This window comes from Lepidochelys kempii, chromosome 2 (assembly GCF_965140265.1).
Source record: "Lepidochelys kempii isolate rLepKem1 chromosome 2, rLepKem1.hap2, whole genome shotgun sequence".
Lineage (NCBI taxonomy): Eukaryota > Metazoa > Chordata > Testudines > Cheloniidae > Lepidochelys > Lepidochelys kempii.
In genome coordinates, this window is record NC_133257.1 from 153,427,713 (window position 1) to 153,452,074 (window position 24,362).

Below are 24,362 nucleotides of genomic sequence, written 5' to 3' on the forward strand. Positions count from 1 at the left end.
TAGTGATCCCAGCTGTGAAAGGTTCAGAAAGGACTACACAGGGAGAGAGAACTAAGCTTGGGGCAAGTGTCTCCTGCTGGAGAGAACCTACAGAGAGATAGTTAGGATCCTGTGGGAGGCCCTGAGATAAGGTCTGTAAGAAATGGGGAGGCCCCTGGGAGAAGCTGGGAGTCTCTGGGGGAGGAGAAGCAGTGGGAATCAAAGTGAAGAAAATGGCTAATACATGCAGTACTAAACAATCTTTTTTCCAGTAGTTTTTAAAAATCAGTTGCGTTTAATTCACTTGAGCCTATAAATATGAGTGAGTAATGTATTCGGTTTACTGGAATGGAAATACGGATAATTGCATTTGATTGCTACAGTTTTAACTTTAAAGCAACCTGTGTGCTGAGGTTCTTCTATCTTTAATAATCCCAGAAGCTGTAATCCCTCCCTCACAATACCCCATGATGCATATTTTCTCATGTACCAAAGCAGTTTTTACAATTTATTTCTTTTATTCAAGTTTGATAATTTTTTATGTTTATTTCCTTGTCTTTATGTTTACCCTGGAAATCTAATAGAACAAAAGTTAAAAAAAATGCAATATAAATCTCTGCAGCAGGAAATCTCTGTAAAATATTTGGTTGTATAAACCATCTGCTCTGACCAGTTCTCATTCATTAGGAGTCTCTTATGATCAACATCTGGTGGGATTAGAAATTTCCCTGAACAACAAAGGATTTATCCTCCAGTATGTATATAGAACTTTAGTACACACACACACACACACACAAATGGAAATATTTGTTAAAAGCTAAGTGGTATTATTAATCTAGAAGTTGTGTTTTTAGTTTATAGCTAGGAAATTTAGGATAGGGTGTTGAGCAAACTGTACACTTTTACTTGTTACTGAATGCTGAACTATTAGTCAAAATACATTGGCAGGTGAACCCAGGATTTACACTCCTTATATTTATGTGTTTTCATCGGAAAAGAAGAGAGACTCTTTCCTGAAGAAAAAGGGATCAAATCAGGCTGATAAAGGAGAGGTATCACTGTACCCTGGATCAGACAGTGACTCCCTTACTCACATTGGTGAGTGGCTACACACATGAATACATCAATAGAATCAAAGAATACAAGGGTTGGAAGGGACCTCAGGAGGTCATCTAGTCCAACCCCCTGCTCAAAGCAGGACCAATCCCCATTTTTTGCCCCAGATCCCTAAATGGCCCCCTCAACTCATAACCCTGGGTTTAGCAGGCCAATGCTCAAACCACTGAGCTATCCCTCCCCCCCAAATCTGTAGAATCTGTGCACCTCAAAAAAAAAAATCAATCGATTTGTCCTCACAATATCCACAGTTTACAAATAAGGACCTGAGGCACAGAGATCAGAGAGGAAGTCTGTGGAAGACTGACAACTGTGGCCTGATCTGCTGTGTTTTTGTCCAGTACCATAACCACAAGGACACCCTTCCACCTAGAGATCACTAGACTGGAGAAGGCCAGACCTGGCCCTTACCCCAGCTTGCTTTTTCCACAGCCCCTTGGTCACTCTGGCCCCTGCTTGCCCAACCCTACAGAGCAGAGATGCAGCGGCCCTATACTTATCCCTACCCAAAGGCCCTGTTTCTGTGCTCCCACTATTACCTGACCCCCCAACACAGCTCTAGCTCTTCCACACCTCTCCCATCACTGAACATTCTGCCCCCACAATATCTTACCATTTCTCCCTTCACAGCTCCAGGTTTTGGTTTTTGCTTCCCAAATATTATGGAATTTACACTCAACACCTCTGTGAAGTGGGGAAGCAGTATTATCCCCATTTTATAGAGGGGGAATCAAGACCCAGAGATTAAGGCCACCTCCAAAAATTATGGTTTAAATTACTTGTGGGAAGTGACAAAGGATGTCTGGCAGAGCCAGGGATAAAAACCAAGTTCTTCTGGGTCTTTGTCTATTATCTTAACCCCAGGACCATACTTTCCTTCTTTCAGCTCCCTTCCTCATTCATGACACAGAAACTTCATAATGTGCAAGTATTTGCTAGGCAAATTAATTTGTATGTCACCCACTGCTTTAGAGTTGAGCATGCAGGAAAAGCCCCATACAGACAGCATACTCTAATGCACTAATTTAGTCTAAGTGTTCTGAAAGGCAGTTAATAAGACTTGGTTCTGCTATGTGTTTGGGACAAGATTTTATGCTTTATTTTGGCTCTTCCGGTATTCACTTTGTGGAACTTTTTTCCAGTCAACCAATGTTCGTGTTGATCTGCTTTTTTTTTTTTTTTACTAGTAGTACTTAGAGAGGATGCAAAATTTGGTTTTAAACAAATGTATAGCTACCTTTTCATCACATGAAACCAAAATCCTTTTCCTGCATCCCATGTGTCAGCAGCAGGGTTTGACCATCAGGGCATCAGAGCCCTACCAAAGCTCTGTTTTTCCAGAACTAATGCACTTTGAAATCCATTTCTAGAAAGCAGCTGAATGTTGGGGTTCCAGAGTGTGTCTTAGAGTGGAATATACATGTGAAATCACTCAAAGTGTGAGCATGTCCTGCAAACAGTGACTGGCAATTTTTCCCTCAGTGGTACCCATCAGGGCAGCTCGAGCACCCTCTGCTATCGCATGCTGTTTGCACCAGTATAAAGCACCCAGCTGAGCCCAAAGCCCTCAGTTCCCTCTTACTGCCTGGAATGGCTGTTGGAACTGCCCTCCTTGCATTCACAAGTTCTCAGTGGACTTTCTCTGTTTATTGTACATAGTTATTTTTAGTCAAATTTAGTAAGTTAGTTATCGTACTTATTAGGGTTTTGTCCCAACCCGGTGCGTAGGGATGCCTCAGTCACCAGGCTTCTGGCTTCAAGCCCTGCGCCTCCTGCAACAAGGCTGTGCCCCTGAGGAACCCACACTCAAGCTGCTTGAAGTGCCTGGGGAAAGCTCATATGGGGGACCGTTGCCAGATCTGCAAGGACCGTAAGCCTGACGTGAAGAAGGATCAGGAGGCCAGGCTGACGTTCCTGCTCATGCTGGCAGCACTGACACCTCCATCTGAGCCAGGCCATCAGACTCATACCGAGTGCCTCGACGTCAGTAAGGAGTGCTCCTCCGACTGTACCAGCGTCCTTTCAGTGTTCAATACCATGCCCTTTGGTACTGTCAAAAGGGAAACATGCAGTGCTTGCTACGGTGCGGACCTCTCCACCATGTCATCAATCTCCAGAACCGTTAGGAACAGCACCCCCATGATCACCGCAGAGAGACTTGTCCTCTTTGGAATCAGAGATTGGGTCTTACTCTTTCCATCCTAGAAGCTACTCTCGCTGTTCCTCCAGGCACTTCCACCTTTCCATGGGTCCAGAGACAGGAATACCATTAAATGGTTGGCCAAGAGGTCCGTGGGGACCTACACTAGTCCTGTGGCCCTTTTGGAATCTGGGGGGTTTCCTCCAGTTTCCAGGCGCTCTTGTTCGATGGCCTCGGAAAGACATGTGGTACCTTCCCACCAGGCGGCATCCAGTCTGGACTCCAGTACCAAGTCCAGTACCAAATTCCAAGAGCCAGCACAGTGGGGTCCTGCTGATGCAGAAAGGGAGGAAGAGTAGCCACAGCCTGTGCTGGCCTCCTCTTCCTCCTCCCCTAATGAGGCAGTCTCAGGAGGGAGAATGTCACCTCCTCTGGATGTCTACAAGGCATACCAAGAGTTGTTAAAAAGAGTAGCCTTAAATGTGGATGTACAGATGGAGGTAGTGAAAGAGTCCTCCCATAGTCTGGTTGACATTTTAGCCACTGTGGGTCCTTCAAAAGTGATGCTGTCTCTCAATGAGGCCATTATGAACCCAGTTAAAATTCTGTGGCAGACCCTTGCATCCCTTCCTTCCACTTCAAAATGGGCTGAACGGAAATATTATGTTCTCACTCTAGATTATGAGTTCCTTTACACCCATTCTCCCCTGAGATCCCTTTTGGTAGGAAAATTTACTCTACCAGGGGGCTACAACTCAGAATTGCAAACCAACAGGTGCTGCCGGGCAGGTATGATTTTAAGATTTGGGACTCCATGCAAAAATTCAAAGGCTTGCTCCCACAAGAGGCCAGGCAAGAGTTCTTCTCACTGGTGGATGAGGGAAAATCAGTGGTGAGGGCCTTTTTACAAGATGCTCTGGATGTGGTGGCTTGGCTGTCAGGTCCAGGGTTTCAGCAGTGGCAATGCACAGGAGGAGTTCATGGCTACAGTCCTCTGGGCTCCCTCAGGAGGTCCAACAGACTGTTCAGGACCTGCCTTTTGAAGGAGCTTTGCTCTTTTTGGAGCAGACAGACACAAAGCTTCATGGACTAAAAGACTCGAGAATGACCCTCAAGACCCTTGGGTTGTACACCTCAGCTCCCTCAAGGAAGTACTACAAGCCTTAACAGCCCCTTTAGTAACTGCCCCAAATGCCCGTCAGGACCAGAAAAGGAAGAGAAATAGGGGTTACAGGTGCAGACCACCACCCCCTTCTACCTTGACTTCAACACCTGCCCCACCTAAACATCCAGGGGGTTCTAAGCAGGCATATTGATGGGACACTCAAGGACGCCATATCAGGTCCTATGATCCGAGACTTTGTTTCTCCTTTATTTGTGAACTGCCTTTCCCACTTCCTCAGAGCTTTGACCGTGGGGTGCTGAGCACTGTTAAAGTGTGATACACCCGCCAGTTTATTTCTACCCCTCCTTTCCACCCTTCCTCTCCATTGCTCTTCAGGGACCCCTCTCACGAAGAACTTCTGATCCAGGATGTTCAATCTCTCCTTCGAGTGAAAGCCGTGGAAGACGTTCTGCTGAATTTAAGAGGGAAGGGGTTCTACTCCTGTTATTTTCTAATCTCAAAAGCCAAGGGAGGTCTGAGACCTATTTTAGACCTGCATTAACTCAACAATTACCTTAAAAAGATAAAGTTCCACCTGGTCACCTTGGCATCCATTGGTCCTTCTCTGGTTCCCAGAGACTGGTACTCCGCTCTCAATTTAAGTTATTTTTCATGTATCAGTATACCATGTATCAATATACCAAGGACACAGAAGATTCCTCATATTCGTAGTGAATGACTCACGCTACCAATTCATGGTACTCCCATTCAGCCTATCTGCACCTCCGGGGGTGTTCACAGAATGTATGGCTGTAGTGACTGCTTTCCTGAGGAGGTTACCCAAGCACACAGATTTGATATAGATTTCAAAAGGCAGGTTTTTTACATTATTGTAACACCTAGGAGCCTGAGTCATGCCAGAGCCCCATTGTGCTAGGCACTGCACAAACAGAACAAAAAGACAGTTCTGTGCTTTGAGTTTTTATATTAGCTCCGCCAGTAGTGACCTTGTGCAACCTTTCAAGTATCTTATCTGCAAAATGGGAGAATGATAATTGCCTCCCCCTAAGATAAAAATATGGGGACTTAATTATGATGGTTGTGAGGTATACAGAGATACTAACAGCAGTCAGTGGAAGAGGAGACTTGAACTCATGTTCCTTCAGGTTACTACTCACTGCACCTTCTGCTGCAAAAGATATTTACCCCACATCTGCCCCTCCCTCCTCTCCAGTAGGGAAGCTTCTCAGCAATACTGGTAAATACAAGAACAACAAATACAGCTGAACATTTTATACTAATTAGGTTTCAGAGCTTGTTTTTGTTGCTGGGCTCTACATCTCAGCAGAAACATTCAGACAGTCATTATTTCTGCACAAGCATAAGAATATGGACATCTTAAAAACGGATCATTTGAAGGAGTGGGACTGTATCTCATGAACCTCCCTCAAGTTGCAGTGGGGGAGGTTTAGGCTGGATATTAGGAAAAACTTTTTCACTAGGAGGGTGGTGAAACACTGGAATGCATTGCCTAGGGAGGTGGTGGAATCTCCTTCCTTAGAAGTCTTTAAGGTCAGGCTTGACAAAGCCCTGGCTGGGATGATTTAATTGGGGATGGGTCCTGCTTTTGAGCAGGGGGTTGGACTAGATGACCTCCTGAGGTCCTTTCCAACCCTAATATTCTATGATTCTATGAACCTCTTGACCAAATAAACTCAAATGTGCACCCCAGTCTCTGAACTAGCATACCAATTCTCAAGTTGATCTGACTACTTGTGGGATTTTGAGAAGATGCAAAATTCAGCTCAACTATGGTCCATCTATCACTGCCCCATAATTAAGTGGGTAGCTTTGTAGAGAACTGGCCTGCAAGCCAAAAGAAGAGCAGTTTCAGTAAGGAGACACAGATTCCCTTAAAATAGAAAAAGAGGAGGACATCTTCACAGGAGCACCAAGAGAAAAATAATCTGCTTTAAAGCTAGGGAAACAGCAGGATGAAGTTAGATTTCTGTGCAGTGAGAATTGAGGGCTTGACTTCCTCACCCTCAGGAACTGCAGTAACTCCCAGACCAGGCATTCCAGGGGGAGACGGAGCAGCCAAAGCTCCAAGAAGGGCTGTGAGGGCAGGAAAAGTCTCAGAGTGAAAGAGAGAGAGAGTGTAAAGCAGGCAGGGCTAGAAAATAAAATGTAAACAAAAGTAATCTGCAGAGAAACGGCTGCAGGCTAAAAACAGAGCAACTACAGCAAGGAGGCCCAGACTCCATTGAAACAAAGAGGAAGGGGGCCATCGCCACATAAGCAGGGAGAGAGAAAACAAAATAAGCTGCCTAAATGGTACAGAAACAAAAATTAAAGGAAAGAGTTTGCCCAGGTTTTAACTCTCTGTACAAGGTGGTGGTGGCTAAGGAGGCTATTGCTGCTGAGTTTGGAGGGGAGGCTGGCTGTGGTGTTCATCTTTAGAGCTGGGAGAATAACGAATTTTCTGGTTCAGTAGCTGAACTAAAAATTTGAAAAAAAAAATCATTTTGGTGAATCCAAAGTGAAAATTTTGCAATTTTTTTTTGGCAAAATTAAAAAGTGAAAAAAATGTAGTTTCAGGTCAAATGAAACATTTTGTTTAACCCCGAACAAAACATAAGGAGCCTGCCTTAGCCCCGCCGCACCAGCGCCTGGGAGCCACCCGAGATAAGTGCCCCCTGGCGGGAGCCCGCACCTGAACCCCCAGCCCTGAGCCCCCTCCCAGAGTCAGCACCCCAAACCCCTTCCCCATCCCTGATACCCCTCCTGGAGCCAGCACCCCATATCCCCTACTGCACCCCAACACTCTGCACGGAGCCCCCTCCTGCACCCAAATTCCCTCTGTCCCAGGCTTAGCCCCATCCCACAGCCCACAGCCCACATCCCCTCCCAAACCCCAACCCCCTGCCCCAGCCTGGTGAAAGTGAGTGAGGGTGGGGGAGAGCGAGCGACGGAGGGAGGGGGATGAAGTGAGCGGGGTGGGGTTTGGGGGAAGGGCTGGGGTAGATCCTGGGTTGCATTTAAATTCAAAAAGTGATCTTGTGAGTAAAAAGGTCTACTGATGTACATGCTCATATAAGTGTGGGCTATTGTTGTAGTATTAAGTGTGTGTTTTACATATATCTGGTTGGAATGCTGGAGTTCTTTTGTTCCCTGCTCAGACTCTTTAAGGTTTATACTCTGCTGAGAGGTCAGTAGCATGAAGTTCTGATAAGCAGGCTGTGTTCACGGCAGTGGTTTGGGCTTCCTAGAAACACTGCAGCCTTGGGCTACAGAAACCATGTTTTTGGATTATCACACAAGTTGTAACAAAAATGCACATTTTAACATTGCCCTGGTGTAACATTTGGTGAGCCAGCAAGGAGAAACTGAGCTGTGATGATTTTACCACTCAAAAGATTAACCCATTACAGAAGTTGTGTTAAATGAGAGAGGAAGGGCAATATGAGATAGAAGTGAATGACCACAGGGCATGCTGAATGCCACCAGTACATAAGTTCAGAAAGCTGAGTAGTATTAGCAAGGGAAAATTTTATTCTTTGCAAGCACTATGGCTAGTAGAAGAAAGTTAAAGAATCTTCTCATGAAGGTGGAAGGAATTTTATATCAGTTAAAGGATGATCAAGAGAGCTCTATGATTGTCTGGGCATCACCATGGTGCACCCCAGAAAAACTGTAGCCCAAAGCAAATTTTCTTTAATCAAGTATACAAAGAATCACTTAATTAGTGATGAACAGGAAGAGTCAGAAGACCAGGTAACATCTATGTTGCTAGAGCTAAAAGATCATATTGTACATCTCACCAGTACATCAAAAAAGAAGCCAATTCAAACAAGTAAAGAGACTAAATTATCTCTATACAGAATTCAGAAAAAGTATGCTAAAAAACTAATGTTACTTCAATTACCACTTCAAAAAAGGATGAAGGAAATTAAAAGTCAAAGCCCAGTGAAAAAACATGTCAACCAGACCCCATAAAAGAGAACTAGTTTTGAATAAAGACTTTAAAATAACAGGTGAGATTGAAAGTCCTCACAAAAAGGACAGGTTAAACTTTAGCTGTTTGGCTCATCAAATTGAAAGTAGGATTAGAAAAGGATGCAGTGAGGCAGAGGTCATGAAAGCAGTAATCAGTGGAAGAGGCCCAGGACTGATCCTCATGAGATACTTCACGGGGAAAACTGATAAGCCTGCCAAAAACCAACCAACAGGGAAATGGGACAGGGGACCAGGTATGACCAGTGGAACTTCACAAGTTGCAAAGACAGCATTCCCCTCCAGGAACAAGTCATGCAATTGTTGCATATATGGATTGGGATTATACAGAACCTCCATATCATGCAGGAATGTCACAAAAATGCAGAGACAAAAATGAGAGCACTGTGTTTCATTCAATAGGACCAACATGTATTTGTCATCTGCCACCCAAGCAGCATGCCATAATAGCTATCTTTGTTGGAAAGAATAAAATAAAAACAAGCTTTATGGGACATATGACCGCAGGTGTGATGGTCTCAGGTCAATGATTGGCGAATCATCTCTCTGAGACACATTTTAAAAAGCTTATTAAAAGCTTTGGTTATTGAAAATAGAAGTTGGTCTTGAATTTAAAGTTGCTAACAGGACTCAAATTCATTACAAAAGATGAACTGAAGTCCCGTTTCAGTTAACTGAAGAGATAATATCTTAATTCTTCCTATACTGGTCAGTCCACATGAATTAGAAATTTAGATAATAGGCTACAGTGTTGCTGAGGAGACAGTCAAACACCACTGACACAATTAATCCAGTGGGGAACCAGTACCTAGTCCTCATAACAACGTGGAGTGTACATTTCCTCATGTTGGAATGACAAAAGTGAAGGTTCTTTTGAACTTCATCAGAAATAACTAATCAGATGATTTGTGCATGCTTGAAGTATGAAAATGGGATGCAGTTATCCCCAAAGGGAAAACCACTAATGTAATATGTTGGGCCTATGCAGGTCTTGATACTGAAAGTTTAACAGCAGTGCTTGAGCCAAGATGCTGCTCCTCCGGGCTTAAGAACTTGGATATCAAAGAGACATTATTCAAAATACCCAGAGGATTATCTTGCTGTATAAATATCCCTGTCAGTCATCCATCAAAACATATTATTTTGAAGGGATGAACTGTGCTGGAAATCGTACAGCAGACCAAATCTGAAATTGTATTGGACGTTCAGCAGATAAGACCTTTGTAGGTGGAAGCAGCGTTACAAGAAAGAGATGGTAGTACCAAAGTTCATGGGCTAAGCCAACAAAGAAAGAACAGCCTCTAAGCAGAGGTGATGATCAAGATTCGTTTGAACTAGTAGTTATTCTGAGTCATTTATCGGAGGCACAGAGGCAAGTTGCTCAACAAATGCTGAAAAAATCCAAAGTTTTTTTCCAGAGGTGATAGAAACAAGGAACAGATCCCTGATCTAGAGATACATATCCAGTTATGCAGCTAGCAAACCATTCAGAAGACTTTTATCTGGGTGCCACATCCACTACGTCACAAGATAAAGGAATACCTGCAAAATCTCCTAAAAAAATTAAATTCATTCTATTCCCCACCATTGGTATGTATACAGAAAAGAGAAGGTAGTTTAAGACTTTGCATAGATTACAGAGTTGAGCAGAAAAACATATGATGTATACAACCCCACCCTAATCCAAAATATTCTAAAGGAGCTTGGAGGTAAATCCTGTTTCTCTCTTAGATCAAGGGGACACATATCAATAATAGTTCACAGCTTGTGATGGAGTTCACTCACAAAAGCAAGCAGCACCTCCTGCTGGCTGTCTCGGGGATTAGCTCTTTCAGCCCGCACACACTCTCCTGATGGTGCCTCTCCCATTGCCTTCTCCTCCTGCAGACTTACTTCAGTCCAGGAACCACAGTGTCCTCTTCATGACTCTGCCCTCTGGCCTTGTCACCATCTGTGTTTGCCCCTTCTGGGGAGGGAGTATCTGCCAGTTCTATAGTCCAACCACTTCCCCAGTGGTGACTGGGGGGAACCTGGGCCTGCCCACTACTCCAGGTTGCAACCCAGGAACCCTGTCAATAGCAGCCTCCTCCTGCCTCTTCTTAACATCTCCACCAGAGCTGCTTCAATTCCCTGGGCCACTTCCCTGTGTCCTCAGCATATTCTTCATCCTCCTATCAGGGCCTCCAGCCAGCACATCCCAGCAGCCAGCCAGGAGCTCCCTCTTACTCCTCTCATCCCTGCCAGCAACCACTCTGTCCAAGGTGCTACCTTCAGCCTGCTAGGAACACAGTCCTCTCTCCTTGGGCTTCCTGCAGCAACTGACCCTGCTCTGCCCTGCAGCTCCCTTTTATGTGAGACCATTGGGCCCTGATTGGCTGCTCTTTGCACTCTCTCTCTGACTGGCTGCTCCCTGCACTGCCTCCCCAGGTCTGATTTTAACCCCTTCCTTTCTGGTGTGGGGCAAACACTCCATCACATGGCTAAACAAAGTTATTACCTCACAGCCTTCATTAGACCTTAAACTCTGTATGAACTGGTAGCATTCTGGTTGGCTTAACAAAACTATCTGCTGACTTCCAGAGGTGTAGGAAAGAGAACCTTACCAAGATTAGGACTGTCAAGGTTCCTTCCCCACTCTGAACTCTAGGGTACAGATGTGGGGACCTGCATGAAAACCTCCTAAGTTTACTTTTACCAGCTTAGGTTAAAACTTCCCCAAGGTACAAACTATTTTACCCTTTGCCCTTGGACTTCCACTGCCACCACCAAACGTTTTATCCGGGTTTATTTTATTAGGAAAGAGCCCGTTTGGAAACGTCTTCCCCCGCAAAGTCCTCCCAACCCTTGCACCCCACTTCCTGGGGAAGGTTTGGTAAAAATCCTCATCAATTTGCATAGGTGACCACAGACCCAAACCCTTGGATCTTAAGAACAATGAAAAAAGCATTCAGTTCTTGAAAAGAAGAATTTTAATAGAAGTAACAATAAAAAGAATCACCTCTGTAAAATCAGGATGGTAAATACCTTACAGGGTAATTAGATTCAAAGCATAGAGAATCCCGCTAGGCAAAACCTTAAGTTACAAAAAGACACACAGACAGGAATATCCATTCTATTCAGCACAGCTTATTTTCTCAACCATTTAAAGAAATCATAATCTAACACATATCTAGTTAGATTACTTACCAAGTTCTAAGACTCCATTCCTCTTCTGTCCCCGGCAACAGCATCACACAGACAGACACAGACCCTTTGTTTTTTCTCCCTCCTCCCAGCTTTTCATAGAATCATAGAATCATAGAATATCAGGGTTGGAAGGGACCCCAGAAGGTCATCTAGTCCAACCCCCTGCTCAAAGCAGGACCAATTCCCAGTTAAATCATCCCAGCCAGGGCTTTGTCAAGCCTGACCTTAAAAACCTCTAAGGAAGGAGATTCTACCACCTCCCTAGGTAACTCATTCCAGTGTTTCACCACCCTCTTAGTGAAAAAGTTTTTCCTAATATCCAATCTAAACCTCCCCCACTGCAACTTGAGACCATTACTCCTCGTTCTGTCATCTGCTACCATTGAGAACAGTCTAGAGCCATCCTCTTTGGAACCCTCTTTCAGGTAGTTGAAAGCAGCTATCAAATCCCCCCTCATTCTTCTCTTCTGCAGGCTAAACAATCCCAGCTCCCTCAGCCTCTCCTCATAAGTCATGTGTTCCAGTCCCCTAATCATTTTTGTTGCCCTTCGCTGGACTCTCTCCAATTTATCCACATCCTTCTTGAAGTGTGGGGCCCAAAACTGGACACAGTACTCTAGATGAGGCCTCACCAATGTCGAATAGAGGGGAACGATCACGTCCCTCGATCTGCTCGCTATGCCCCTACTTATACATCCCAAAATGCCATTGGCCTTCTTGGCAACAAGGGCACACTGCTGACTCATATCCAGCTTCTCGTCCACTGTCACCCCTAGGTCCTTTTCCGCAGAACTGCTGCCTAGCCATTCGGTCCCTAGTCTGTAGCTGTGCATTGGGTTCTTCCGTCCTAAGTGCAGGACCCTGCACTTATCCTTATTGAACCTCATCAGATTCCTTTTGGCCCAATCTTCCAATTGGTCTAGGTCCTTCTGTATCCTATCCCTCCCCTCCAGCGTATCTACCACTCCTCCCAGTTTAGTATCATCCGCAAATTTGCTGAGAGTGCAATCCACACCATCCTCCGGATCATTTATGAAGATATTGAATAAAACTGGCCCCAGGACCGACCCTTGGGGCACTCCACTTGATACCGGCTGCCAACTAGACATGGAGCCATTGATCACTACCCGTTGAGCCCGACAATCTAGCCAGCTTTCTACTCACCTTATAGTGCATTCATCCAGCCCATACTTCCTTAACTTGGTGACAAGAATACTGTGGGAGACCGTGTCAAAAGCTTTGCTAAAGTCAAGAAACAATACATCCACTGCTTTCCCTTCATCCACAGAACCAGTAATCTCATCATAAAAGGCGATTAGATTAGTCAGGCATGACCTTCCCTTGGTGAATCCATGCTGGCTGTTCCTGATCACTTTCCTCTCATGCAAGTGCTTCAGGATTGATTCTTTGAGGACCTGCTCCATGATTTTTCCAGGGACTGAGGTGAGGCTGACTGGCCTGTAGTTCCCAGGATCTTCCTTCTTCCCTCAAGATTTTGAAAGTATCTTGTCTCCTCATTGGTCATTTTGGTCAGGTGCCAGCGAGATTATTCTAGCTTCTTAACCCTTTACAGGTGAAAGGATTTTTCCTCTGGCCAGGGGGGATTTTAAAGGTGTTTACCCTTCCCTTTATATTTATGACAAGGGGTGAGGCGCGTATTTCGTATCTGAAGAATATCCTTGTCTCCAGTGGCACATTTGAAAAACAGGAAAAATGTACAGAGCACAATGGTTACAAAACCATGGAATGAAGCTGAAGGCTTCTAAATCTAACCTCTTTAAGAGTAAGGTACATTATATGGGAATGCTGGTGTACACTGAAAGTTATAAGATGGATTCAATGGACAAAGTAGTTGTACATGCTGTACCATAGGGGAACTTCCTAAGCATCTGTGGTTTTGTACCTACTATCAGAGGTATATTCAAGACATTTCTAGAACAAACCCAGTGTATGACTTTTTGTCTGTTCCATTGGGATCTGACAAAAAGCACCCTGAAAAGTGTACACATAAGCAGAAGAAGACAAAAAGGAAAAGGAAAGGTGTCTGGACAAATACCCTCCAATATCTGATTAAATGGACTGAGCAACATTAAATATTTTAAACCAGCTGATTGGCTGCCTGGTACAGCAATCAATAATAGCATACCCTGATTTTACCTTACCCTTTGACTCCTGTGGATGCTTCCAATAAGGACATAGCTGCAGTCCTATACCAATATCAAGAAAATAAACTATGAGTCATTGGATATGTGTCAAGAACATTACAGCCAAGAAGAATTATCACCTTCACTCACAGAACCTGGAGCTTCTAGCTATGAAACAGTCGGAAACCAACATATTTTGTGACTACTGAAGGTTTATAGTAATAACCTGTAAACCAATGTTTTTATCTCTTCAAGATTCAATACTACAGCAGACCAATGGGTTGCAAAATTAGCTAACTTGAACTCCAGAGTTACATATTGTCTGGAAAACGCTAACATGCAGATAAATGCTTTGACCAGAATGTCACTTGATATGAAAAGATATATAACTAAATACACTGACGAGACCATCAAAGATGTTATAAATGCTTAAACAAAGTCAACAAAGATCTTGTCTGCCACAGTCTTGCTTGATTTGGTAGTGGTAGGATAAACGTAGACAAACGTAGCAAAGTGACCCACTATGACAGTATTACTGCTCTCTTTTTGCTTGTTTCCAGATGCAAGAACTCAACTAATACTAGTTCAGCTGGTTCTGTCTGACTACATTAGTTAGGTTAGTGAGATTTGTTTTGCTTTACATTCATTCAGTCTTTGGTGACATGATGTTTAATATCCCTTTTCATTTATGGTCAATATAAATGATCTCTCACAAAATTCAGTATTTGTTCTGCTCCTAGATGTTCCATCTATTCTTGATATTCTTGCATTTTTCAGGTGATGCCAGTAGTTTTGTTTTTGTTTTTTCTTGACTTTTCAATAAAGTATTCCATCTTTACCTAAATGGAAGCAATGCCGTTCAACCATGAGGGCTGATTTCTTACCACATCCTCCTGGTTTTGCTCTTTTATTAGGCTTCAACCCCAAGAACTTATAATGTAAAAATGTTAATAAGAGGTGGATCTTCCTTCTGGGCTGCTAAAACATCTTCTAATAAAATAGGTTTTATGGTGGATTTAATGCCCAGGGAGAAGAAGTCTACTGCCGAAGGGTTGTTACTAATTCCCACTAACCAGAATGTGTTGCCAGCTCTTTTTAGACCCAGTTTTTTGTTTGTTCACAGTTTGTTGTCTGCTTTTCTTTTCAAGAAGTGAAGTTAATTAAAAAGGAAATTAAACATTTTAATTAACTGTAATAAGTATGCAGAAAATGCTAATATAAGATACAGATTTGTAACACTGTTAAGTGAGGTACAATATACATTTATTTCTGATCTGTCACAGCTTGAGTGTGAGAGACTTCTGATAGGTGACCATGCATATAAGATTTGTCACTTATAACAATGAATTGTTCCTACTATTTCTGACACATTGTTGCAAGTGAATGAAGACAGACAATCATCAGGGCAATGATTTTATCACAGTTTTATTAAAGTAAAATCATGGGTGAGTCACAATTTACTTCAGACTGCAATCATATTATGTCCAGCTAGATTCTTCAGTGTGTTCCATAAATTGTAACTTGAAGCACCATTCTTTGCAATGGGCTGGCAAGAGGTGAAAAAACAAAAACAAGCACTCTCAGAGTAGTTATTTTGGTAGAAAAGAATCCTAAATGTTATGGGTCAGATTCTCAGTTGTGATCCAGACCCTTTGCACTGCTTAAGCAGCACAAAGGGGCCAGAATCTGTCCATAACTGGACAGCAGAGAGTTCTCCTGATCAGAGAACTCTCAACTGGTAGGTGTAAAGCTGGTAGACCCAGCTTCTGTGCTAACCACTTCATCTTCTCTCCTAGCATAGGAGGTATACTGCAGGACACCCGGTCCCTTTCGTGCCCTGCAGAACTCCAGTATGCTATGCCTATCCTCCACTAGCATAAATTAGGGTGCTTTAACTCATGCTGGGGCTGAGGCTAGTGTAGACCAACTCTTAGAGTCAAGGAGCCATAACTGGTTCGCTGATGTTACTGCCACTCACCACTCTCTGGCATCAAGTGAATCTTTGGCTGCAGGAGACGATGTAGCCCTATGAATTCTTGTTGAATTTCACTGCTGTTAATAATCAGTCAGCTATCGTTATGCAAAGTAGGAAGTTGACCATGATCATTTTATTGCTCAAAATAAAGCTATGGATCTGCAGTGCATAGACAGACAGACAGATAGATAGTCATGGTGAAGGAACAGTCCTTTGGTCACTGTGACAGATATGGCAATTTCCTGTAATAGCGTGGACAAACCTCACTGAATTAAGTTAAACCTTATTGAATTATGTTTCAGCATTTTAGGAGTTCACTCTATTAAAATGCAAATTTTTATGGATTATTGTGGGGTTGTATGAAATGTCACTAGGGAGGAGACAAGGCTAATGTAAATGCTGGGAAGTTTTCTGAGCTTCAAAAGACTCTTTTAAACAATGCCCAGATAAGAACGAACTTTTAGTTGACTGGGTTTCCCAGGAAATACTTGAGAGGAGGGGATGGGAACTTCTCACCTTCCGAACCAACCTTTGTAGCTACATTCTGAGGAGAAACCCATTGTCTGATGATCACCTGTTATAAGAGGACAAGATCCAAGGCCCAAACTAGAGAATGGAGTGGCTCACAAATTCATGGGGATGCTTGTTCTGAATGAAAGCTCTTTGGAACTTGTGATCACAGAAAAACCTCTTGGTGGGGTTTGAAGGACTGATCTCCTGCCAGAGCCCTTCCTGGGGTTGAGGTGATCTCTGGTAAGTTTTTAGTGTAAGTATAGGTTCTTGTATTGTTTCTGATATGTTTTCTGTGCAATGCTTTCACCTTAAGAATAAATGTGCTTGCTTAGAAAGAGCTGTGTGCTACCTTCATTGTGGCAATGACATGGTTTATAGTCTTTGAGGAGAAGATAAAGCAGTCCTGTTTAGAAAGTCTGTCTTGCCGGGGAATTCACCGTGTAGGCTGGGATCTGTGCAGTATGGACAAGCCCCATTCAGGAGGGAAAGAGGCACAGGTGTCTGCCAATACAGGTGATGGCAGGGAATCTAGAGGCCTGAGAGTGGGTGCCCTTGCTGGACTATGATGAAGGAAATACAGGTGCAGTTGCTCTGAACTATGTCAGTCTCATTCTAGAGGGAAAAAGAAAATTGGTACATATATCATCCTTTATGTGTTTGAATCTTCTTATGGTGATTCAAGAGTGTCCATCTGCTTCCTCCTCTGGGGGTTCCTTTATTCCTTTTACCTTTTTCTCATTCTGTGACAGGTGAGGAATGATCTGACCGGTGTTCTGTATGGTGAAGACATCGAGATTTCAGATACTGAGAGTTTCTCCAATGATCCCTGCACCAATGTCAAAAAGCTCAAGGTATGTGCAATCGCTGTAATATAGACCGAGTAATCAGGAAGAAGAATGAAAAGGTATCAGCAATGCATCTGTCATCACATTTGATTGGTTTATTTAAATTTTTTTCCTTCAAGAAAACTGATAAAGCAGGATTCATTTAAAAGTTATATTTGCCAAAAGACCTAAGAGTACTAACAAGTGGCATTTTGAGGCCCAGTCATGCTCCCAGTCAGTGAAGTCTGTTACATACTTAATGTTCATGTTGTGCCTAATTTAAACACAGAAATAAGTAAGTAGGCTTATAGAAGTTGCTGCCTATTAAACCATGCAAATATATCCTTTAATACTAAATATTTACACTGGGAACCTAAATCTAGATGAGGTATACATACCTGTACCCAATAGTGGTTTATTTTAAAAGGACTATGTCCAAATCATTCAGTGAATATAGTCTAAATGTTTCTATTGATTTCAGTTGGTTTTGGATTGAGTTCTTTGTTGGTAATTATCTTTTCTGTTTCCTAGAAGGCAAATTATTCAAAGATAAATTTGATATTGAAATTATTTATCATTCTGATTTATTTTATTACAATGATTTCTTAGATACAGGGTAACTGAGTGTCAATAAATAATTAAAAGCCAGCAGAGTATTACCATGAATATGTAATAGAAACTGTTTTGCTTGTTTTTACTTCCCTTTACATTTTGTTACAAAATTAAAAGACAATCACATAAATGCAGAGCCAACAATGATAAACACCCATTTTTTCACTGTGCCCACATATCTATTCAGGGGACACCATCACAGGGCCTAATAACATCAGCCACACTATCAGAGGCTCGTTCACGTGCACATCTACCAATGTGATATATGCCATCATGTGCAAGCAATGCCCCTCTGCCATGTACATTGGTCAAACTGGACAGTCTCTATGTCAAAGAATAAATGGACACAAATCAGATGTCAAGAATTATAACATTCATAAACCAGTCGGAGAACACTTCAATCTCTCTGGTCATGCGATTACAGACATGAAAGTTGTGATATTACAACAGAAAAGCTTCAAAACCAGACTCCAGCAAGAGACTGCTGAATAGGAATTCATTTGCAAATTGGATACAATTAACTTAGGCTTGAATAGAGACTGGAAGTGGCTAAGTCATTAAGCAAGGTAACCTATTTCCCCTTGTTTTTTCCTATCCCCTTTCCCCCCCTGTTCCTCAGACATTCTTGTTAAACCCTGGATTTGTGCTGGAAATGGCCCTCCTTGATTATCATACACATTGTAAGGAGAGTGATCACTTTAGATAAGCTATTACCAGCAGGAGAGTGGGGTGGGGGGAGAAAACCTTTTGAAGTGATAAACACCCATTTTTTCATGGTCTGTGTGTATAAAAACATCCTCACTGCATTTTCCACTTTTATGCATCCGATGAAGTGAGCTGTAGCTCACGAAAGCTTATGCTCAAATAAATTGGTTAGTCTCTAAGGTGCCACAAGTACTCCTTTTCTTTTTGCGAATACAGACTAACACGGCTGCTACTCTGAAACCTAACAATACCATAGTCATAGAAAGAAAAGGAGTACTTGTGGCACCTTAGAGACTAACCAATTTATTTGAGCATAAGCTTTCGTGAGCTACAGCTCTGTAGCTCACGAAAGCTTATGCTCAAATAAATTGGTTAGTCTCTAAGGTGCCACAAGTACTCTTTTTCTTTTTGCGAAAATAGTCATAGAAAACACAAATAACCAAGAACAAGGACTGCAAGGAGCTATTCCCTCCTCTCCGCCGCTTACACTTATCTGCTACTGTTAAATAGCAAGGATTAAGCTGTAATTCATGCCAAACACATATGCTTCAGGAAATGGAAACCCAGGCCTAGGGTCCAGTCTTGCAAACACTTAAACACATCCTTTTTAGCATATAAGTAGTCCCAACAAACTCAACAAGACTATTCATGTGCTTAAAGTTAAGTATGTATGCAAGTCTTTGCAGGAATGAGGCCTGCTGAAGCCAATAGAAAAGGGAGGACTAAGAGGTCCTCAGTCCCACTCCCATTTAAGTCTGTTGAAGAACCCCCATTGATTTAATTGGTGCAGGATCAAGCCCTTAAACAGCAAATAGCCAAAGATCATATAATTAAAGGCTTTACTGTAAGGTAGGCATGAGGGGGGAGAGGTTTTCTGGGTTTTTTTTTTGCAACCCTAACTTTGTCAATTCTTGACTTTTGAGTGCATAACTATACAATGTCAGTGTTCTCTTGACATCTTGTTTTTATCCCATTAACAAACAATATTTAATTACACATATATTTACTGATGAAAATGGTTTATCTGTATTTAAAATCTCATAGAATTAGACTGTCAGAAGATTTCTGGTTCTGTCTGCTTCCAGGTGGATCCAAAAGGTCCTAACAACTATTTTACTAGTGCTTTGATGCTTGGATTAGTTAAACTGCATAAACTCCCTCGTGGATGCTGTTAGTCGGAATTTAAGTGGTCTTAATTAGGGTTAGTTTAATTCATTTTAATGTGGTTAAACTAATCCACTTCAAATTCTCACTTTTAGTTAATTCGGATTAATTTCCCTAGATGTCTCCATGTAGACAAACCATGAGATCAGAATTAAGTTTGTGATTTAAAAAAAAAAAAACTTACGTAAAGCACTGCAGGTGTTGTGCACATTGCTGTTTATGAAATCCACCATGATTGTAGATTTAAACACATAAAATAATGTGCTCTCTAGTGCACGTGAACAGGCCAAGTTTGAACACACAGCACATGCACATGCAGGGTCAGCATCCAAACCTTATCTTTTTTCAGGGGTTTTCCTTTATTCTTAGCAACAAAACATAAATCACGAAGTGCTAAGCTTCCTCTTGAATTTAGCTGTTCCTATGGATCTCCAAGATAGCTTTCTATGTCTTTGTCTTGAATTTCATCTCCCTTGGATAGAGTCCAGCCCCTTTTAAATTCCTTTTTTGGAGCTAAGATGACTGGCTAGGGACCGTTGTCAAAATAGGTCTGTATTTCTAGACAGGGTTCTAGTACCTAACACTGTGGGTCTGTCTACACAGCACGCCTTCAAGCCTGGCTTCAGAGCCTGAGTTCCAGCCCCAGCCCCAACATCTGTGCAGCTACTTTTAGTACAGGAGTGCAAGTCCCATGTGCTTTATGCTGTTAACCTGGGCACTGAGACTTGCTGCTATGGGCTGCCTCACTTTGCGTAGAAGTATCCTGATTATGACGATCCAGCTGCAGGAGTTCCAAAAGGAAATACTACAGCAGATAGTACTGGCCCTATGCCTGCAGGGAGGAATGGAGTGGGGTCATGATTCCACTTAAGGGGTCCATCTGCCTGTACCAGTGAAGCTCACCAAGATGGGATCGGAAGATGACCCTAAAGCCTTTTTAGTCACATTTGAGAGGGCAGCACTGACACCCCAGTCACTCCCAGAACAATGGGCTCTTATCCTAACCCCATACCTGATGGGTCAGGCACAGGCTGCCTACCATAATCTGGACACAGAGCAGGCAAGGGATTACAAGCAAGTGAAAAGTCCACTATCTTGACCTATTTGGATACTTTGGAAGAGACCCACCACCAATGATTTAGGGCCAAGAGGTACCCCATTGGGGATGACCCTCAATGTTACCACTAAGTCTACCTGTTCTGCCAGCATGGCCCCCCTTTAACCTGTCTTGATGAGCCAGGCTCTTAAAACCTCCTCTAACACACACACACAGGCAGGGCCACACCCAGCTGCAGATCAGCTCTGGGAAGACTCAGCTTCGAGGACTTGCTCTAGCACTCAGATGTCCACCTCCCTTGGAGTGCAGACCCAAAGATATATTATGAAATTCGCCCCTTCCCTCAATGTGGAGAGGGGTGTGCACACTTCGTGCCCCCCCAGTTAGAAATTCCAGAAACTGTGTTCAATGATAAACAAAACTATGAAAGGCAGATTTTAAGTGGTAAAAGGGATAATAAACAGAAGAAGGCAGATTACTAAGCAAATTAAATCAAACATGCAAACTAAGCTAGTTTCACTAAAGAAATTGGTTACAAATAGTATTTCTCACCCTAGATACTGTTGCAGGCAGTTTTCAAAGTTTCTGTGGTTTAGAGTTCCAGTTATATTCCTTTTCAAACTGGACCCCATCTTAGACTGGACTGCCCCCTTGACTTTCCTTTTGCAGTCTTTCTTCTTGGGCAGACAGGCCATGGAGAGGAGGAGTCCTGTTTGCCTTCCTCCCCACCCTTAAATAGGATTTACATAAGGTGGGAGTCCTCTGTTTTCCAAACGTGACACCCCTCCCCCCCCCATTCACTTACAGTGGAAAGTTACAAGAAGTCCCAGGTAATGTTTTAGTATCAGGTGACAAGACCACCTGACTCTGTAGGATCACAGTGTCCATGAGTCAGTGGTAGTATGGAGCATCCGCAGGAAGGCCAATCTTTTCACAGTCCATTGTCCTCGCTGATGGGCCATCCACCCTGTCTGGCTTTTCTATTCTTGTACCTGAAGTATTAGTAGTGGGCATCACCCAAAGTATCATAGCTGAAATCCAGATACATAGTCAATATTCCTAACTTCAGATACAGAAATGATACAGGCATACAAATTGGATAATCAAATTCAGTAAATCATAACCTTTCCAATGATATCTCACATGAGCCATCTTGCATAAAGTACATCTCAGTTATGCCATATTCATATCATAAACATATTTTCATAAAGAATATGGAATGACACGTCACAACCATAATGACTGAAAGAACTCAAGTGGCCGAGGCAGGGAGTGGGTACTATGGCATTGCCCTGGGATGCTATGAGAAGCAGTCAAGTTAATGGAGGATTATGTAGAAGCTGAAGGGTCATTAAAGGCAGAATCACCCCAGTCATCAGCAGGGCAAGGGACACCGGGGTGGCGGGGGGTGAGCCAAATCAATAGCAGTCTCTTCGAGGGGGTCAGCCATTCCTCAGACCCAAGGCAGCCCTAGGGGGACAAGGATGCTGAGCATCAATGCAACACCACCACTGAGACCACCAGGCACCCCAGACAACTGAAGTGGGGCTCACAGTCCAAGGTCTGGCCAGCAGCCCACAGACAGGTTTCCCCCAACCGAAGGCAGAGGCCATCAGCCCCAGCCCATTAACATGCTATTCTTGTGGGGAGACAGGGCACATAAAGAGGGAGGCCCACTGATGGAATATGAGCACACCTAGGGCTGGATGTCAGAAACCTGGGTATGACCCCTCCCCCATGTTGATGGCACTGGTGATGGTCCACGGGAACCTGGTTCAAGGACTCTTGGACTCCGGCTGCAGCCAGATAGTGGTCCAGCCCTCCATGGTGGGAAATGACACCACTCCCAAGACCACATTCTACCTTCAGTTTATCCATAGTGATGTCAAGACCTATCCCAGCCAGAGGTTACAACTGAGGGTGGGAGCCCACACAGAAAAGTTGGCCTACCTTGTGATCATAGGCTGGGACTGGCCTTTTTTTTGGTGAGTCATTAATATTCAGGCTCAGGCCACAAGTGAGAACAGGGGCCAAGTGGTGACACCAACTCCCGAGAGCTTGGTAAGCCTTGAGAAAGCCAACCACTCCAGGGAAGGACATCCCATTCAACCCACCGCAGATCCACACAGAGGAAGAAGAGGCAGACTGTCAGGACCTGGAAGCCCTCCTATGGGGAGGGAATTTCATGCTAGGAGAGAAGAATGACCCTTTGTTAAGCTATGCATCTGAGCAACTGGCCCCCATAGATGGAGAAGTAACAGAGTCTCAGGGAGGCAAATGGTACTTGCACTTTGAACTCAGGGAGGAGTGCTTGTACCGAATTGAGAAGAATCAGCAAGCGGCAGTGGTGATGGCCCAGCTGCTGATACCATGCCAATACTGCTGGGCTATATTGCAGCTGGTGCATGATATCCCAGGTGTGGGACACCTGGGGAGAGAAAAGACATTGGCTCAGTTATTAGCCTGATTCTGTTGGTCAGGCGTACACCATGAAGTGAGAGAACAGTTCCTCCTGCCCAGAGTGTCAACTAGCCAGTGCCCTTGGTCCCTCTGTGCTTGATTGAGACCCCCTGTGACAAAGTACAGGGTGTGAACAGGTGAGCCTGCACTTTGATCACTCAGATTTTAATTAGTTCCCCTTGAGAAAGCTGATGGAAGTAATCAGACAATCAGGCTGGCTGGTTGGATGGAATAAGAAGCCAATTAGCCCATCAGCCCAAGGCTGATAAAGAGGCAGGAAGGAAGTCCCAAGGAGGAGGGAGAGGGGACCATGCTAGTTGAGCCCAGTTACATGGAGGCCTCAAGGGGTGGAGATCTCTGTTCCCCTCAGGTTCTGGGGAGAGGGCCAAAAGGCACTGTTGGTGCTGTAAATAGACTGCTGAATGGGATTTGTTGTAGAAATGGTGGAGAGAACTTAAAATAAAAGGAAAAGGTGAAGGCACAACCACAGGAGTCCATGCAGCTTCTTCAGGGATAAGGGGGAGAGAAGCCACACCCTGTGACACTCCATTTGAAAGGATGGGGTGGACATGGTGGGACACCTAGAAAAGATTGCAGTGGGGCACCAGTACATGCGAGTGATTATTGACTATGCAACCAGGTATCCATAGGCTGTTCCTCTTTGCTCCCTGAAAGTGACAGCTATAGCTCCAGAGCTCTTGAAGCTCTTCTCATGCATAGGATTTCCCTGCAAAATATTAACAGACCAAGGTAATAACTTCGCTTCCCAACTGACATGGGAATTATGCTTCCTTTTGAAGGTCAAGTCCCTAAAGACCTCAGTGTAGCACCCACAGACCGACAGTCTATTAGAGCGGTTTAATAAGACGCTGAAGGGGATGTTGAAGCGCTTTGTCCGTGACAACCCCAAGCAGTGGGACTGGCTATTTCCACTATTCCTATTTGCTATAAGGGAGGTCCCACAAGCCTCTACAGGGTTCTCTTCATTTGAGTTTCTCTTTGGTCACCAACCGCAGGGCATCCTGGACTTGCTACGAGAAACGTGGAAAGAACAAGATGTCAGGTTCTTAAGCATGACTCAATATATCTTACAGTTTAAGGGAGCAACTCAAAAACATAGGAGTGTTCGTTAGGGAGAATTTGAGGAAGGCCCAACACACCCAGGAACAAAATTATGATAAAGGGACATGACTACAGACTGTTCAGCCAAGTGACCGTGTTCTTCTACTACTGCCTTCACCCGATGGCAGGATCTCTTCAAAGTGGTGTCAGGCAGGTAGGGCCTGTGGACTATGAGATAAGGCTACCCAGGAAGAGAAAGGAAACTGAAGTCTAACATGTGAACTTTCTCAAACCTTGGATGGTGCG

At 43.6% G+C, this 24,362-nt stretch overlaps 1 protein-coding gene across 2 annotated transcripts in view; it reads left to right on the forward strand.

Annotated features, from left to right (window-relative positions):
• The window catches only part of GABBR2 (gamma-aminobutyric acid type B receptor subunit 2), an 842,917-nt gene that overhangs the window by 348,980 nt on the left and 469,575 nt on the right, over positions 1-24,362 (forward strand). For both annotated transcript variants that reach the window (XM_073332465.1, XM_073332464.1), the window contains exon 4: positions 16,922-17,023. In XM_073332465.1, coding sequence (XP_073188566.1) covers positions 16,922-17,023 — 102 coding nt within the window. The remainder of the gene's footprint in view (positions 1-16,921; positions 17,024-24,362) is intronic.